The sequence below is a fragment of the Ailuropoda melanoleuca genome, chromosome 14, assembly GCF_002007445.2.
Source record: "Ailuropoda melanoleuca isolate Jingjing chromosome 14, ASM200744v2, whole genome shotgun sequence".
In the NCBI taxonomy this organism is placed as follows: Eukaryota; Metazoa; Chordata; class Mammalia; order Carnivora; family Ursidae; genus Ailuropoda; species Ailuropoda melanoleuca.
In genome coordinates, this window is record NC_048231.1 from 58,149,285 (window position 1) to 58,166,270 (window position 16,986).

The 16,986-nt window shown below is 33.3% G+C and overlaps 1 protein-coding gene across 3 annotated transcripts in view; it reads right to left on the reverse strand.

The window, feature by feature from the left end:
- The window catches only part of ROCK1 (Rho associated coiled-coil containing protein kinase 1), a 148,281-nt gene that overhangs the window by 77,025 nt on the left and 54,270 nt on the right, over window positions 1–16,986 (reverse strand). For all 3 annotated transcript variants that reach the window (XM_011229155.3, XM_011229154.3, XM_011229156.3), the window contains exons 3-9: window positions 13,544–13,644; window positions 12,839–12,976; window positions 9,983–10,158; window positions 8,881–8,965; window positions 7,489–7,633; window positions 7,025–7,163; window positions 4,712–4,803 (exon numbers count right to left, since the gene is read on the reverse strand). In XM_011229155.3, coding sequence (XP_011227457.1) covers window positions 4,712–4,803; window positions 7,025–7,163; window positions 7,489–7,633; window positions 8,881–8,965; window positions 9,983–10,158; window positions 12,839–12,976; window positions 13,544–13,644 — 876 coding nt within the window. The remainder of the gene's footprint in view (window positions 1–4,711; window positions 4,804–7,024; window positions 7,164–7,488; window positions 7,634–8,880; window positions 8,966–9,982; window positions 10,159–12,838; window positions 12,977–13,543; window positions 13,645–16,986) is intronic.

Sequence of the window (16,986 nt, forward strand, 5' to 3'; positions counted from 1 at the left end):
TGTAGATCTTGGATACTAGTCTTTTATCTGTAGTGTCATTTGCAAATATCTTCTCCCATTCCGTGGGCTGCGTCTCAGTTTTTTTGACTGTTTTCTTGGCTGTGCAGAAGCTTTTTATCTTGATGAAGTCCCACAACATAGTTAAAATGTCTACGGNAAAATGTCTATGGTACCCAGAGCAATCTACACTTTCAATGCCATCCCGATCAAAATACCAATGACATTTTTCAAAGAACTGGAACAAACAGCCCTTAAATTTGTGTGGAACCAGAAAAGGCCCCGAATCGCCAAGGAATTGTTGAAAAGGAAAAGCNAAGGAAAAGCAAAGCTGGGGGCATCACATTGCCGGATTTCAAGCTATACTACAAAGCTGTGATCATAAAGACAGCATGGTACTGGCACAAAAACAGACATATAGACCAATGCAACAGAATAGAGAACCCAGAAATGGACCCTTGTCTTTGGGCAACTAATCTTTGACAAAGCAGGAAAAAACACCCAGTGGAAAAAAGACAGTTTCTTCAATAAATGGTGCTATGAAAATTGGACAGCTACATCCAAAAGAATGAAACTTGACCATTCTCTCACACCATACACAAAGATAAACTCCAAATGGATTAAAGACCTCGATTTGAGACAGGAATCCATCAAAATCATAAAGGAGAACATAGGCTGCAACCTCTTTGACATCGGCCACAGCAACTTTTATCATGACACATCTCCAAAGGAAAAAACCCACTTTAAAATTCATACGGAAATCTCAAGTGATCCCAAACAGCCAAAAACAATCCTGGAAAAGCAGAAAGCTGAAAGATGCACAATTTCTGATTTCAAAGGCTACTAGAAATCTATTGCAATCAAAACCAGTGTAATACTGGCATAAAGACAGACAGCTCAATGGTGTATCATAGACAGCCCAGAAAAAAAGCCTCACATATGGTCAAATGATTTGAGAAGGGTACAAGACCACTTAATGAAAAAGGAGTTTTTGTTTTTGTTGTTGTTTTAACAAATCATAGTAGGAAAACTGGATAACCACATGCAAAAGAATGAAGATAGACTCTAACACCATATACAAAAATTCACTCAAAACAATGGAAAGCAATGACTCTAACATTTATTTGTACACCAGTGATCAGAAAAGCATATTCACAATAGCTGAAAGGTACAAGCATTCCACGTGTCGGTCAATATGTGAACAGATTTTTGAAAAATGTGGTATATATGCACAAATATTATTCAGCCTTAAAATGGAACAAAATTCTGACATGTGCTATAACATGGATGAAACCCTGAAGACAAGCTAAGTGAAATACATCAACTTCAAAAAGATAAATATTGCATGATTCCACTTATTTGAGGTAACCAGAACAAACTCACAGAGACAGAAAGTAGAACAGTGGCTACTGGGGGCTGGGGTTAAAGGAGAATGGAGAGTTATTGTTTAATGTGTGAAGAAATTTAGTTTGGGATGATAAACAAGTTCTGGAGATGGATGGTAATAATGACTGCACAACAATGTGAAGGTGCTTAACACCACTGAGCTATATAGTTAAATGGCTAAAATGGTAAATTTTATGTTACATATACTTTACCGCAATAAAAAGATAATTTTTCTTTCAGTTTATGTTTTTAAAACATGACCCTAACATAATACTGAGAAAGTCTAAACTCCTATGACCCTGAAACTTGCTAGACCCTAAATTCTTTATCTATGAAGCCTACACTGATAATTTCTGCCATGAGAATGTACAACTCTAAAAGAGAGGACACCAGACTTAATTCACAGAACCTGTATGCTCTTACAAACAATGAATTTTGTTTGTTTTTAAATAAATGGAAAACTTACCACATGAGCTGACAGTTACTCCTGTTATCATCTTGTGTCTTTTCCCACCAGCTGTAGGTGGATTAGGTAATGGCAATATCTTATCTCAAATGAGATCATGAATGACAAAGTGTTTTGCAAATTACCACATTATATTTAACATAGTATTATTAATAATGTATCTGTTATATGTAATAAATGCTACCATTTTATTTTCCCCCAAATTTAACTGCCAGGACTGTTGATTCCCTACTTTTCTACTTTGTATAATACTGAATGGTATTACTTAAATGGCACATGGTATTCCAGAAGACCTAAGGCTTTGGAGTTAGACAGATGTGAATCCTGACACTGTCAGATGTGAATCCTGACACTGTCATTTGCTAGCAGCGTGACCTATAGCAGGTTATTTAGGTCTTTTCATTTCTTCTGTCTTTAATCTCATTCTTGTCATTTCTTCAGTTCTACTTCAAATGAGTAAAAAGTAATTTTATAATCTTAATACTTTGTGCCTTTAAATTAAGAGTGAATAAGATCAGGAAGCTCATGGAAATTCTGCTGCAAATCAAGCTATTTTGTACCCTGCTCCCACACCACCAAGAAACAGACGGTGAAGATTAATTGCCATTGTAACTTACAGACATGTAAGTGGTAAAATACCAAAAGAACTATTATTTGGAAAAGGTAAGCAATTCTGCCAAAGAAAATTGGAGAGTCAAAAAAATTAAAAAGAATTATAACTGTTATATTATTTTTAAAAGCTTAGGTCAGAGAGGTCAGTTCACAATAAAAGTATTCTTGGTATTTTAGGGGTGGGAAGTGAAGAAAGGGTAGGAAGAAGGAAGGGGACGAAGAGAACAGTAAGTTCTACAGACTTGAATTTTTTTCTCTTTCTTCTTTTTTTAAAAATAACCACAAAATAGGAGCTATTAGGATTAGGAAAAGATATCAAGACTTTTATAAATATGTTAAATCTAAGTACAGCATAGCAAAATCACAGACAATATATAGAGATTTTAAAGAGACACAGAAATATCAATAATACTAATAAAATTACCTCATCATAGAAATTCTTTAAACAAAAAGTTTGGTTGATTTAAATCAATAAAGTAATTCACTTTACCTGTTTTTAAATTAATATAAAGTTACATTAAAGAGGTATAACAATATCATAAAATGCCATTGATTTGGACTCCCCATTTAAACTATGAGCTCCACAAAGTAAAGAACTTATATTGGTTTAATCACTGATGTTTTCCTAGTGCTTGAAATAGAATGCTCAGCATACATAGCAGGTGTTCAGTATTTGTTGACTAGGTTACCTCCTCTCCTAATTAATATCAGTTTTTCAATCCACAAAAGGAAATATGTCCCCCTTACTTTTTACAGCAATTTACTGTGTGGTTATTCTATAGTTATTTATACATTGTTTCACTTTGAGAAAGAATTTAAACCAATACAAAAGATGCTCTGTACTTTCTTCAGTAGTCTTTTAAATTTTCTTCAGATTATAATCATATTTGTATGTTTTCAGCTTTCTTCAACTTCTAAGAGCACAGCTTGAAGAGAACCCACAAAGTTTTTCAATGCAACCATTCATCATCTCACTCTACTCATCTCTGTCTTTGCAACAGTTTCTCATGGAGTGGGAAGACAACAATCATGTCACATTTACTTATAGGGAAGTTCTCTATTTCCCAGTGTATAACTGCTAATAAATTCTCTCCAGATCAAACCTTTCCTATAGCTTTTCCAGATAGCAGGTCATTCAATGTCATTCTTTGTAGTAATATAATTTCTTAATTTCCCCAAGAATTTATTTCCTGTTTTCCCTCCTCAGTCAATTGTATAGTTTGTATAAGGTTATGTGCTGTACCTGAATGCAGTGTAACTGTTTCTTTAAAAATATTTGATACCTAGGATACTTCCCTACTATTGGCAAAACTACGATCTGTTTCTTTAAAATTAACAAGATTTTCCCCCCTGAACTTTCCCTCACAGTCTCAACTAGATAGGCAGTCCTTAAGACAAATACTACCTACTTAATTTGTAACTGTTTCTAAAACCACACAGCGGAATTAATTTCCATTAAGGTTTACTGCTGTTACTACAGCAGGAAGTTAGGAGCTGGTATACACAATTCTTTCTGTGAAAACAGAAAAAAAAAATCCTGAGACTTCAACAGGAAAAAGATGGATTCTTCGCCTTCCAAATCCACAAAGAAGTTGACCACATTTGATGACATTATAATTTTGATTCAGTAATGTTGAACAAGATTTTCTGTGAATCATCTCATTAACTGTTTTTTGAAATAGGGAAATGTTCCAAACTGAATGAAAGTAACTTCTTGCATACTACATATTTTCATGTCTGAATTGCAAAATGCAAGTTTGATGGAATCAAGTATACTGTAATTTCCTGTATCTTCATAATTAAATTCTGGTTTTTATCAATAATAGAATCTTACATTTTATATTTTAAATTTAATAAAAACAAGATAACTTGTCCCTTCATAGGAAATAAATTTTAATTTAATTACCCTTTACTTATTGACTTTCTTCACATTGAGATATCAAAATATAAGACAAAAGGCAATTCAACAAAGATCAAATATCAAATTATGACTGCTGAGCCCAATTCCAACTCATGTATATGGTATTTCATCTTGGTCTCTCAAATGAGATATCAGAGAAGTAGCAAGACAATTTTCTGAATATTATTAAATATTCTCTCTTTAATTACAGTAGGATAATATCCATAACCACATCTGTGTACTTTAGATTTTCATCAAATATACACATATATTAGCAAGGCAGTTTCAAAAGACTGTATTTACAACTACTTTCAAATATCCACTGTAATGTGCAAGAAAAAATAACTTACTGTCTCTGAGTGTTTCCCAAGCCCACTGATCATTTTTGAAGAAGAGATGTCGTTTGATTTCTTCTACACCATTTCGCCCTAATCTCACCTCTCTGAATAGAGAGGGAAAGAAAAAAGTTATTAATCATTTAAGATATTATTTTAGAACCTGCCCAGATATATTTGCGGACATAATGCTAAATCTATGCATAATGATAAAAATAGTTCTATGTCACCTTGAAACTATATTGATTTTCAGTATAATTTTCAACTTACATAAAAAATAAGTTGAAGACAGAATACTGAAGAATTTTTTAAAAATATATATGAAAGAAAAGACCTGTTGATATTCCATGACTTTTCTATGGACAAAAAAAATTCCAATAAATCCTCTTTGCTTCATTAGCATAATGAATAAAACACAGTCAATTTTCTTGACAGCTCTTAAACACTATGGTAGTTATACATTTTTTGCAACCAACAACTTTACTTTGCACAAAAGCTAACAAAAACTCAGACATCTTAAATTTAAAATCTCCACTTCATATGCTATTATAAATATTTCTGACCTATCAGAAACTAATGACAACTCATTCTTGACATTACTACAAAACTCAGAGTTGTTTTTTTTTTTTTTAAGATTTTATTTATTTATTTGACAGAGATAGAGACAGCCAGCGAGAGGGAACACAAGCAGGGGGAGTGGGAGAGGAAGAAGCAGGCTCATAGCGGAGGAGCCTGATGTGGGGCTTGATGCCATAACGCCGGGATCACACCCTGAGCCAAAGGCAGACACTTAACTGCTGTGCCACCCAGGCGCTCCAAAAACTCAGAGTTTTAATGGGATTCCTGGCCTCTTAGGTGAGAACAGAGATAAAATGTTTAAAAAAGTGCCTTTAGTGGATTTGGAAAGGGGAACTTAGCAACTCTGTTTTCTACTTTAGTGCTTATAAACAACAAGAATGTCCCGAATTCTAAATTTTTTCACGAGTTCAAAGATAAATTGCTTTTGATATAATGTGACACCTTCTGAAGAAGCTTTCATTGACTCTCCCACACTGGATCAGGGAACCTCTTCATGGTTCTATGGCAGACAGACAGTACTTAACTTGGAGTACTTATCTCTTTGTACAATAAACATCTCATTCACTTGTCTGTTTCCCTCAAAGGACTGTGTGGTAGTGGAGAACAGTGGCTGTGTATCTTTTTCATTTCTATATCCCTAGCACCTAACACACAGCATAGTACTTATATTTATAAAGCACATATATTAAAATGTAAAAAATTTGAAAGACTGTACATTTCAGGCTCTAAAGGACATATGAAGGGTAGTAAATTTAGATTAATTAAAGTGAATCTGAGATTGAAACATATCTAAAAGTACGAGGCTTCCCTAATATTTAAATTAATAATATACAAAAACATAAATATTGATCATAATCTTAGCAAGTCATGTGGTTCATGTTTAAATTTAGAAAGTAAATTTAAAAAGTAAACCATAAGGGTATACATAATACACCATTTTTGTTTCTAAAACACATACATGCATATACATTTATAAAAAATGTATAAAAATGGCCATCTCTAGAGGGAATGAGGTAGGAAATACATATATCTTTATAACTTTGCACTATTTACTTAATTTCAACAAACATATAATCATATATAATTAAATCTTTTTTCCAGCTCTACTGAGATATAATTGACAAAATCTTAAGATATGTAAAGTGTAAAAAGCAATGTTTTGACATATGTACACATGGTGAAAGGATTCTCCCACTGAGAATTAACACCATCTATCACTTCACCTATTTACCTTTCTTTTTGGTAAGAACATTTAAATTCTACTCTCTTAGCAAATTCCAGTTATACAATACTGAATTATCTTAAATGGCATCGATTAGAAGATGCATCATTTTTCCATCACTAGGAAAAAAATGTTCCCAATTAATACATGACATTGACTGTGAGAAGGACTCTAATTTCAGAGATGTTACATGTTAAAAAAAAAAAAAAACAACCTCAGACTCAAGAAAATATAATTTTTATACTTAACCAAGGTAAAAATTCAACAATGAAATATAAAAAATCATCTGGTCTAGCCATTAGAAAAGAAAATTACTCCAATTACTTAGGTAAGGCAAAGTGATTTGAGATCCAGAAAGCCATCCAGAATATCACAAAATATTATATTTTACTATCATTAATGATTTGGGGAATGGTAATATTTTTATTCCAACAGTTCAAATGTAACAGATGAGATACAGAACTCAAATAACTGAGCAGCAAAATGAGAATTTCCTTAAAATAAAGTTCAATGTTAAGATTATTTACCTGTCAGTGAGGAAGGCACAAATAAGATTTTTTGCTTCTTTTGATATATCATTATCATCAGGGAAAGTAAGTGAATTTTTATGGTTCATAATCTTACTGTAAGTTCCAACCAGAGAATCTGCATAAAAAGGTGTATCACCTGAAAAATTGACAGGGAACACAAAAGTAAATAAGATACATTAAAAAAAATCAGTTTCAAAGGAGAAGAGTCAATGTTACATAAAGATTACTACACATGCATTAAAGACATATACTTAACATATAAAAAATAAATAACACATCACAAAGTTGCTTTAAGCTTCTAAATAGCTTTTAAAAACACAGAGCAGGTTTGGATCAGTTGGTTCTCTACAAACAAAATTAACTTTGCTTAATGCAGTAAATACCTTACTCGAAGAAGCCAAACGGCTAAGTTTTGGGATGAACAACTATGTTATAGGTACACAAAATTTTCCTTTACTCACCTACAAGCATTTCATATAAAAATACCCCAACTGACCACCAGTCACATTCTCGTCCATAATAGCCATCACCACCTTGAGATTTTAATACTTCAGGGGAAATATAATCAGGTGTTCCAACTGCTGTATCACATCGTACCATACCTTCCTAAAAAAGAGTGGCAGGTCAACTTTTGAATTAGAATACAAATATAAATTTTGAGTTATTTAAAAGGACTTTCCTAATAAAACCTGTAGACCTCTGAGTCTCTGGGCTATAACATATATCAAAACTTAATGCAAACTTGACAAAAATGAACACACAGTCTAATCACATACACATATTATATATATAATATATTCAAAATATGTGTGTGTGGATACATCAGTGATTTTTACTTTGTGATATTACTCATTAGAAAGTCACACTGCCACCCAGTTGTGCCAGTATAATGACCTCATCATTACTGCAGAGAACAAGTATATAAGCCAATGCAAATAGACTGAGGGACTGATAGGATGAATCATTTGATAACATTAATACATAAATGTCGATTTATTATTATTTTTTACTAAAATAGTCATTCTAACCATGCTTGAAACTATAAAGAAAACATACAAGAATTAATTGCACAAATATAAAATGGGGAGGTATGTGTAATGGAAAAGGGTGTAATAGTACTGAGCACACTGAATATCTATTTAATATGCATTTTAACTCTCAAAAAAAAAAATCCCCAAAACTAAATGCAAAAAACTATACATACCTATTACTTATTTTAGCTGGTATTAATGCAACAGAATTATAATTAAATGTTCACACAAAAGTTCTCATGTAGTGTTTCCTTCTAAGAAATAATTCTCCTTTTAAAATAATAAATACAACTTTTTGGCTATTGTTCTGCGATAAGTTTCCAAGAATATAAACTGTTTCAACTGAAACAAAGTAGCACACTTGCCACTTCAGCTACAAATATGTTATTTATTTTGCAAATAATAAGGACAGATGGTATCTTTTAAGATTGACTTCCAAAATAAGCAGTAAGATCTTCTACATGTTAACATAAGGCTAAGTAAAACACTAAAAAAATACAAATATCACTAAAACCAAGTTTTTATGAAAGTCTAATTTTAACACTGGTCATAGTATTTAGTGACTAGTTCCATTTCTAGTTACCAGTAGTACTGTATTTTGCAGAGTTGTTATAAAGGATTTAATAAATTTGACAATCAACACTTACCTTAAGTAGAGAGGAAAATATAAATCACAAGTTACTAGTTAAACACTGAAATCATGGCATCTATTTCAACAAATAAGACAGGTTGTATTAATTCTGAACAAATCTAGCTATAGTTAGTACATTCTTATAGCATTTTCTAAAAAGGAGCTATCTTGAATTAGCAAAATTATTTAACCTTATTCATCTTCATACAAGTACCAAAATCTGCTAACTTCAAATGTCCAGATTTATCCAGCAGCATGTTATCAGGTTTCACATCTCTGAGGGAGGAAAAAAACAGAGTGTTTCTAAAACCAGGCAGACACTGATAAAAATTCTATGAGGCAGTTATTTTAGGCCCTGTACCCTCACTCATTGTAGATAAGGCCATTTTTGATCCATATGTGCTCTTTCTGTCCACATCTATAAATTCAACTTCAGCAGGGAAACTCCTTTATATGTTAATGCCTCAGAGAAAGACATTTAATAGTCCCTCTTCTTTTAAAAAGAGTTTGATTCTTCCAAGACGGAAAGCAAACCATTTGAGAGAGAAAAACCATAAAAAAACATAATACTCAGACATTAAAAATAATTGAAACACACTTTTCAACTTCAGTACATAAATAACCCCAGGACAGGGTCTAAATAGCACAGCAACTGTATTGGATTCAAATGATGTATGTGAAACAAATGAAATTGTTCTTCTAACAAATAAATATGATCTATTCACTAATTAAAAGCAAAAGTTTGCATATAAAAAACTAAACAAGAGCAAATTAATCTGTATATTAAAAAATTAAAAGTGTTTAACTCTGGCACATACCTCAGAAAACCAACTTATAATTTTTATTTTTCAGAACACCAAATAAAAGTATATAATCAGATTAAGGGACATTAAAAAATACATTTAAATCAACCGAAATAACAGAACTATGAATTTCAAAGGGTTTTTTTTTTTTTAAAGATTTTATTTATTTATTCGACAGAGATAGAGACAGCCAGCAAGAGAGGGAACACAAGCAGGGGGAATGGGAGAGGAAGAAGCAGGCTCATAGCAGAAGAGCCTGATGTGGGACTCGATCCCATAACGCCGGGATCACGTCCTGAGCCAAAGGCAGACACTTAACCGCTGTGCCTCCCAGGTGCCCCATGAATTTCAAAGTTTTAAAATCTGAAATTCCACTTATCTCACATGAATAGGTGGGTTTCCAGTAGGAAATGCCAATCAAATAAAGTTTAAGTACTTTTCAGCTTCCCCCTTCAACAAATGAAAAAACTTAAAGCATTTTTATCTTTACCTATGAATGAAACCCATGGAATGGATTGCATCCAATGCAAGAACTACTTCTGCAGTATAGAATCGTGCCCATTTTTCAGGCACATCATAGTTGCTCATTAAGTTTACAAGATCTCCGCCAGGCATGTACTCCATCACCATGTAGAGATAACGATCATCTTGGAATGCATAGAAAAGCTATACAAATACAAAAAAATCATTACAATTAAGCAAAACTGATTTAAAAAATGACAACAAATACTAATGTAAGATTTAATTAAAACAATCAAATTGCAGTAACTACAGTACTCAAAAGAACAAAACACACAAACATAAATCTCACAAAGGCCCTTCCATATGCAAAGGAACTGGTTCTTTTTCTTTCTTTCTTTCTTTTTTTTAAGATTTTATTTATTTATTTGACAGAGAGAGAGACAGCCAGCGAGAGAGGGAACACAGGCAGGGGGAGTGGGAGAAGAAGAAGCAGGCTCCCAGTGGAGGAGCCTGATGTGGAGCTCAATCCCAGGACTCTGGGATCACGCCCTGAGCCGAAGGCAGACGCTTAACAACTGAGCCACCCAGGCGCCCCGGAACTGGCTATTTCTGAGGAGTTAGATGGAAACTTTCTTCTTTATATGTTGCTACACTAATTCAATTTTTTACAGTGAGAATTTTAAAAAATTACAGTTTCAAAAAAGAACATACAAGTCTCTGAAGCAAAGAAGTATTATGATTCTGATATAACGTGTGCTCTTGTGAGGTCTACTCTTAAATTTATATCAATACCACAATTCTCAAGAAGTCTGAAAAACTGGACCACAGGCTCAGCTGTCCAGTAGCCATGTGACTGGGCAATTTATTTAATGTTCCTAAATCCCTGTCACTATAATCCCTTCCAGAAAAATGTAACGGGCTATACCTTGTTTGACTTTTATACCTGCTGCTAGGTCAGAGTCTGGACCTAGCTATGGCAATCTGCAAATTCTTAAAAATGTCTGATCAATAGAAGGTAAATTAATCTATAATTGGAGATATACCAATAGGGATTAACTGCCTTTCAGAGTTGTTAAAAAGATTAGTGAACACAGAAAGCACCTGGTACAACAGATGCTCAGTAAGAAATAGCAGTCAATGGGAGGAGGAGCAGTAACTGTAGCAGTAACAGCTACAGTCAAGCAGGAAGAGTGAAATCCATTGATAGGAAATTGGCAAGAATACCAGGCATAAATATATTTATTATGTGACCCAGGTTGAAGTTAAAAAAAAAAAAAAAGAGCAAAAGTAAACATGAGGTCAGAATCAAACTAAAATAAAATAAAGCCCTAAAAAAAATACCTTGTTTACACAGACATTTGTCTTAAAATCTTTTTGTTTTTGTTTCATTTTTTCAACAGTGTTTAATGATTTTAGTTATTTTAAAAAGATATTTTAGGGACGGATAAGAAACTCAGTGGCATCTCATGGCTAGCCCAGATTAAAGTATACAATTTATCATTTGGGCACCACAATTAAAGAAACAATGTTGATTTGGTAGCAGTTTACCATATTTAGAGACAATGTATCAAGAAAAACAAAGCTTCAAGTACTAAGTTGTAAATTTAAAAATTATGTCCTATGTCTTTTAACTATCTACAGAAAACTGAAGACTTTCTGTATCACTGGTCCTCAGCCAGAGGAAATAATCATCCCCTGACCACCCGCCCCCTTCCCACTACCACCAGGTAAACATTCAACAATGTCTAAACACAATTTTGGTTGTTACAAATGGTATGCAGGCTGTGGAGAGCTGCTACTGGCATCACCTGGGTAGAAGCCAAGGATGCTGCTGAAAATCTGATTAACGCACAGGATGACCTGGCCCAAAATGTCAGTAATACCAAGCCTGAAAATCCCTGCTCCACAAAGCTGATAAAAACAGAGCAGACATTTCAAGTATAAAAAGTCACACATAACTCCTAAACATTTTCCATATCCTTTTTATTCCAATTACTAGTGTGCTTCTTTAGGATACTCTTCATTATATATTATAAATTAATAAGTCATAAAATTCATGTTAAGAATTTAGAAATGGTCTAGTCCGCCCAGTTTTTTTTTTTAACCAGAAGATTTACTTCCCCCATATGCATTCTTACATAATCCCAATACATAAGACACATAAAATATGGAGCTGCTCTAGTTGAGGCAGAAATACAAAACCCAGTATTACAACTTCCCCAAATTCCTGCTTGTCCCCATGACTTCACCTGAGGTATTCTCCCCACAGGTGAAAATCTAAGCCAACTTCCACATGTCTGAACAAGGAAACTGAGGCCCAGAGATGTAAATAACTTGGCCACAGCTTCACCAATAGATTTTTGACAGTTAAGACTAGAACTTACAACCACTGACTTCTAGTGTATTTTTCTTTCCACTGAAAAACCTACAGCCTACACAATATTATTTGAAGGACTACCTTAATTCACCCCTTCCTTCCTTGTTCCATTCTTTCCTCTCCACAAAATGAGAGAGACAAATAGATGAATAGATGGTTAAATAAACAGAAGAGGATCTCATATTTGGGAAAAAACTTAAATTTCAATATTAAATAAAAGTATCTACCCAGGAGATAATAATATATAACTTTCCTCAAATCAAAGCAGATTAAATTTTCTAATATTTAAAGTCTACAGGCACATAATTATTTCGCTTTGGGCTTACTTTCTACCTAGAAACAATTCAATAAAATTAAATTTTATGATTTAAAAAAGTAATGATACGTTAGACAATTTTGTAATTGCCAACAAATTCTCTATTACCATTCTAAAAAACAAACAAAGCTTCTCCAATATGTTTAGTTACAAACTATTACAGCAATAATGAAACAGTAGCAAAATCATACCTGGACGACCCAAGGGCTGTTAGCAAAAGCCATGATGTCCCTTTCTTCCCAAAAAAAAGCAGAATCGGATCTCTTAATCATTTCAAATTTACTGAGAAGCTTCATAGCATATACCTTCCTGGTGGATTTATGCCTTACCTTTAAAATTGAAAAGAAAATGAACCTTTTGTTGAAATTTAAAGTTCAGCATTTACCAGAACAATTTACCAAAAGATTTTAACACTTTGTTAATATAACATTCTGTTCTAGCTACTTTTTTCTCATCTCTTCTGCTGACTTATCCCAATTAGATAATATCAAGGCTTCAATTACAAGGCAGCAAGTAATGTTAGAAAAAAATCTTTTTCTTTTTTAGAAAAAAATCTTTATTCCCTATATAATAGCACACTCCCCCTTCTCCACCCTGTTGTTCATGCTGCTTTCTATTTATAAAACTTAGGATTTCATAACATTTTAGAAGTCTAATATTACAAGTAAAGATTTCTCTTCTGACACTTGAAACCTCTTCTCTACCCACGGATGCTTGGGGAAAATACTTCCTACTACTGCTGAATTTGACTCTAGGCTTTCACATCCTTTGGCAGGACTATCTAGAGCAATTTAAAGCAACAATCTTATAAAAACAATATCATCCCAAATAATGTATGTTAAACACACAAATGGATTTTTAATTTTATTTTTTTTAATCTCATTAAAATAACCTACCAATTGAACTTCTCCAAATGCACCTCTACCAATCACCTTCACTACTTCATAATCTTCTGCTTTCATTCGTAAATCTCTAATTTTATTTATTGTGTCTTTATCTGTATGAAAAGAAAAGTTTGTGATTTTAAATCATTGAAGCATTACAACTAACACTGTTTATTTTACATTCAAGTCCTTGAAAAACAACAAAAAAATCATTAAGAATTACTTTATCGTAAACAGTTATAAAAGAAATGTTCAATGTATTAAGAATTATTTTAAATAAATTCTGGAATGACTTCACTCTAGCTATTAAAATACTTTCATTAAAATCTAACTTGATAGATATTTCAGAAAATAAATATACTACTAACCAGGACAATCAGTTAAGTATAGAGCAAAANCAATAAATATAAATAAATTCTGGAATGACTTCACTCTAGCTATTAAAATACTTTCATTAAAATCTAACTTGATAGATATTTCAGAAAATAAATATACTACTAACAGGACAATCAGTTAAGTATAGAGCAAAACTGAATTGAAGGATCATGGGTATATATTTTAGATTAGTGAAATAAAATTTTCTTTTTATCAAGTCAGTTTTGATAATCCCTCCAAGAATATATAAATAATTAAAGATATCCAATGTTGAAAAAATCACATACTTGTATCAATGTTTCTCTATTTGAACCTAGATTTTAACTTAAAACACACAGTGGGAATCACTACAATTATTTATATAAACCTGTCACGCTACAAACTACAATAATTTACAAATCCCCACTGGATAGATATTCTAATTCCTAATTTGGTCATAGATTAAAATAGGGCTATTTTAATCCACATGGGTCAACACTGGCATGAGATTACATGGAAAAGCTTCACATTTCAGAGTATACAAAATACAGAACAGCTATTAAACTTAAGTTCTAGTTCCTATTAAAAACTCCATATATATTCTTGTCTTTCTTTTTAAAAGCACATTTAAACTCAAGTGTTTGTGTACATTATGACCAATAAACACACGCAAAAGAAAGCAAATTTTTACACGAGGATAACATAAGTACACTTAATTTTAGGTTACGTATCATTTGCAAGATGCATCAGAAAGATATAGACAATAATCAATATACTGCGCAATTATTTGTGTCTACCACGCAGGCTCTATAGAATCACTGTAGATATATAAAGATAATTTCAAAACACAGTTCCTCCTAAGGAGTTCAAACTCTAGCAAATAAAACAGAAACAAACAATGAAAAAAAATACAAGAAAAAAAAAAGCTGTAAGGAGGATAAGCACAGAGTTTACAGAAAACTAAAGAAGACACCTAACCCAAACCTGCCTGGAAAGGAGGTGGGTAGAAAAGGCTTTCTGAAAATGGTAACACCTGAAACAAATCTAAAATGAAGCACAGCAGTTAGCCAGGTGGGGAGAAGAAAAGAGAATACTATAGGCAGATGGGCAATATAAGCAAAGGCACAGAGGAAGTACATACAAGCAGCTTTGTGCTGCTGAAGTATCAAGTTTGGGATAAGGGTTCAAAGGAGACGCTGGAGAGCCCCAAACTGGTTAAGGAGCTTGAACTTTACCTGCAGGCCAGTAGTTATAAAACTATTATTTAATCATAAAAAATCTTTTCTCACAATAAAATTTAAAGCAACTCAATTTTATAGAAAAGAAAGTGCTCTGCCTCAGGAGAGTAGTGGTGTGGGGGGTCAGGATATCAGAGAGGGGCTGGAGTTTCATCTACTTTATAACTCTTCCATAAAGCAGCCCCCGAGAGTCCTGTGGGATCTGCTGGGAACTGAGAAGCACCATGAAAAGAAATAAGGCAGATAAACAACACAGTCAAATTTACATTTCAGCTAAACCACTCTGGGAAATATGTAAAAAGATGAACTCAATAAGGACAAGACTGGGGGTGGGGAGAATTTTAAGACTACGGTAATATTCCAGATGAGAGTTAAGAAAGTCCTGAACCAGGATGTTTTATATAATAGCCTGTGAGGTTCAGAAAGGATTCCTAGCTTTGGTTATATGAGGTTTAGAGCCATAAATAGGCTGAAAAGTCTGTTGTTTGAGCTCAGAAAATATATCTGCTGCAAATTTATGTGGGAATGATGATCTTATTTCCTGTTTTAATTTCTAACAACACAGGAAGTGTATAAAGCAGCTTGATATGTGATTCAAACAACATTAGTTGTCGAATGCCTTTATTACATTTAAGTATGGCATTAAAGTGCTGTTTTGCCTTTTAATTTTAGGTTATATTCATTAAGAAACATTATCAAAAACTAACTTCCAAGGTCAATTAGTATATAATGAGAACTCAGTAACAGCTGGGAGTGGCTCTAAAAACCTTCATCTTGGTCTCTGTCTTAGCTCATGCTGCCATGCAAAATACCACAGACTGAGTGGTTTAAACAATATTCATTCATTTTTTCACAGTTCTAGAGCCTGGAAGTCCAAGATCAGGGGACCAGCATGTTTGATCCTGGTGAGGCCCTCTTGGCTTGTTGGCAGCTGCCATCTCTGTGTTCACATGACCTCTTCCTAGTGTGCAACAAGGTAAGGACACTGATCCTACCTTATCAGAGCCCCACCCTTATGACCTCATTTAACCTTAACTGCCTCCTTATTGACCCTATCTCCAAATACAGTCATTGGGGGTTAAGGCTTCAACATATATTGGGGGTGCAGGGGACAACACACAATTTAGTCCATAGCAGTCCTTAAAAAAAAAAATCACAATTAAACAGCATCACTACTAAGATATCAACTTAAGATAAACTGGATGTTCAGTTCCAATTTCTGACAAAAATGTACAGAACTGATGATGTAAGTCCACGAGAGTGAACTGGGTGTATCACTGACACTGTGGTTCAATAACATGTGACAGATTCAAGTATTTTCCACAAAGTACCTGCTGATGTATAATATAAAATAACTATAGGCTTTAGAGACCTTGTGTTTTCATAAGCTTTGTCAGTTTGTCCAACTAAGCCTTTTTCTGTACCACACATAATTTTAACTACTATCAGTTGTAACACACCTCAGCAGACTCCTCTCTAAGCGGTACTTAGTATTTTCTCAACTTCCTTAAAAATATTCTTGCCTGTACTTGTTCCATGAAGACTACACACGGAGAGGATAATTCTTCAGTTATTTCAAACTCAGCAGTGACTACTCAAATAAACAAGAGTCAAGGAAATTGTTTGTCTTATTTTTTAATTGACTATTGGTGTTGCTCTTGATGACCTCAATTCGTTGAGGTTCTTGCCAAAAAGCTAGTAGTCTAAGGAAATTTTTCTCTACACATTTTTTTTTTTTTTTTTTTTTTTTTTTTTTTTTTTGCTGCTGCAAACACTCACCATTTCTCTGTTTGGCTAATAAGCCACTCATAAGCTAATGTAAGGTCACAGCCTCATTCCTTTTTTATTTTTGTGAAGAAAATT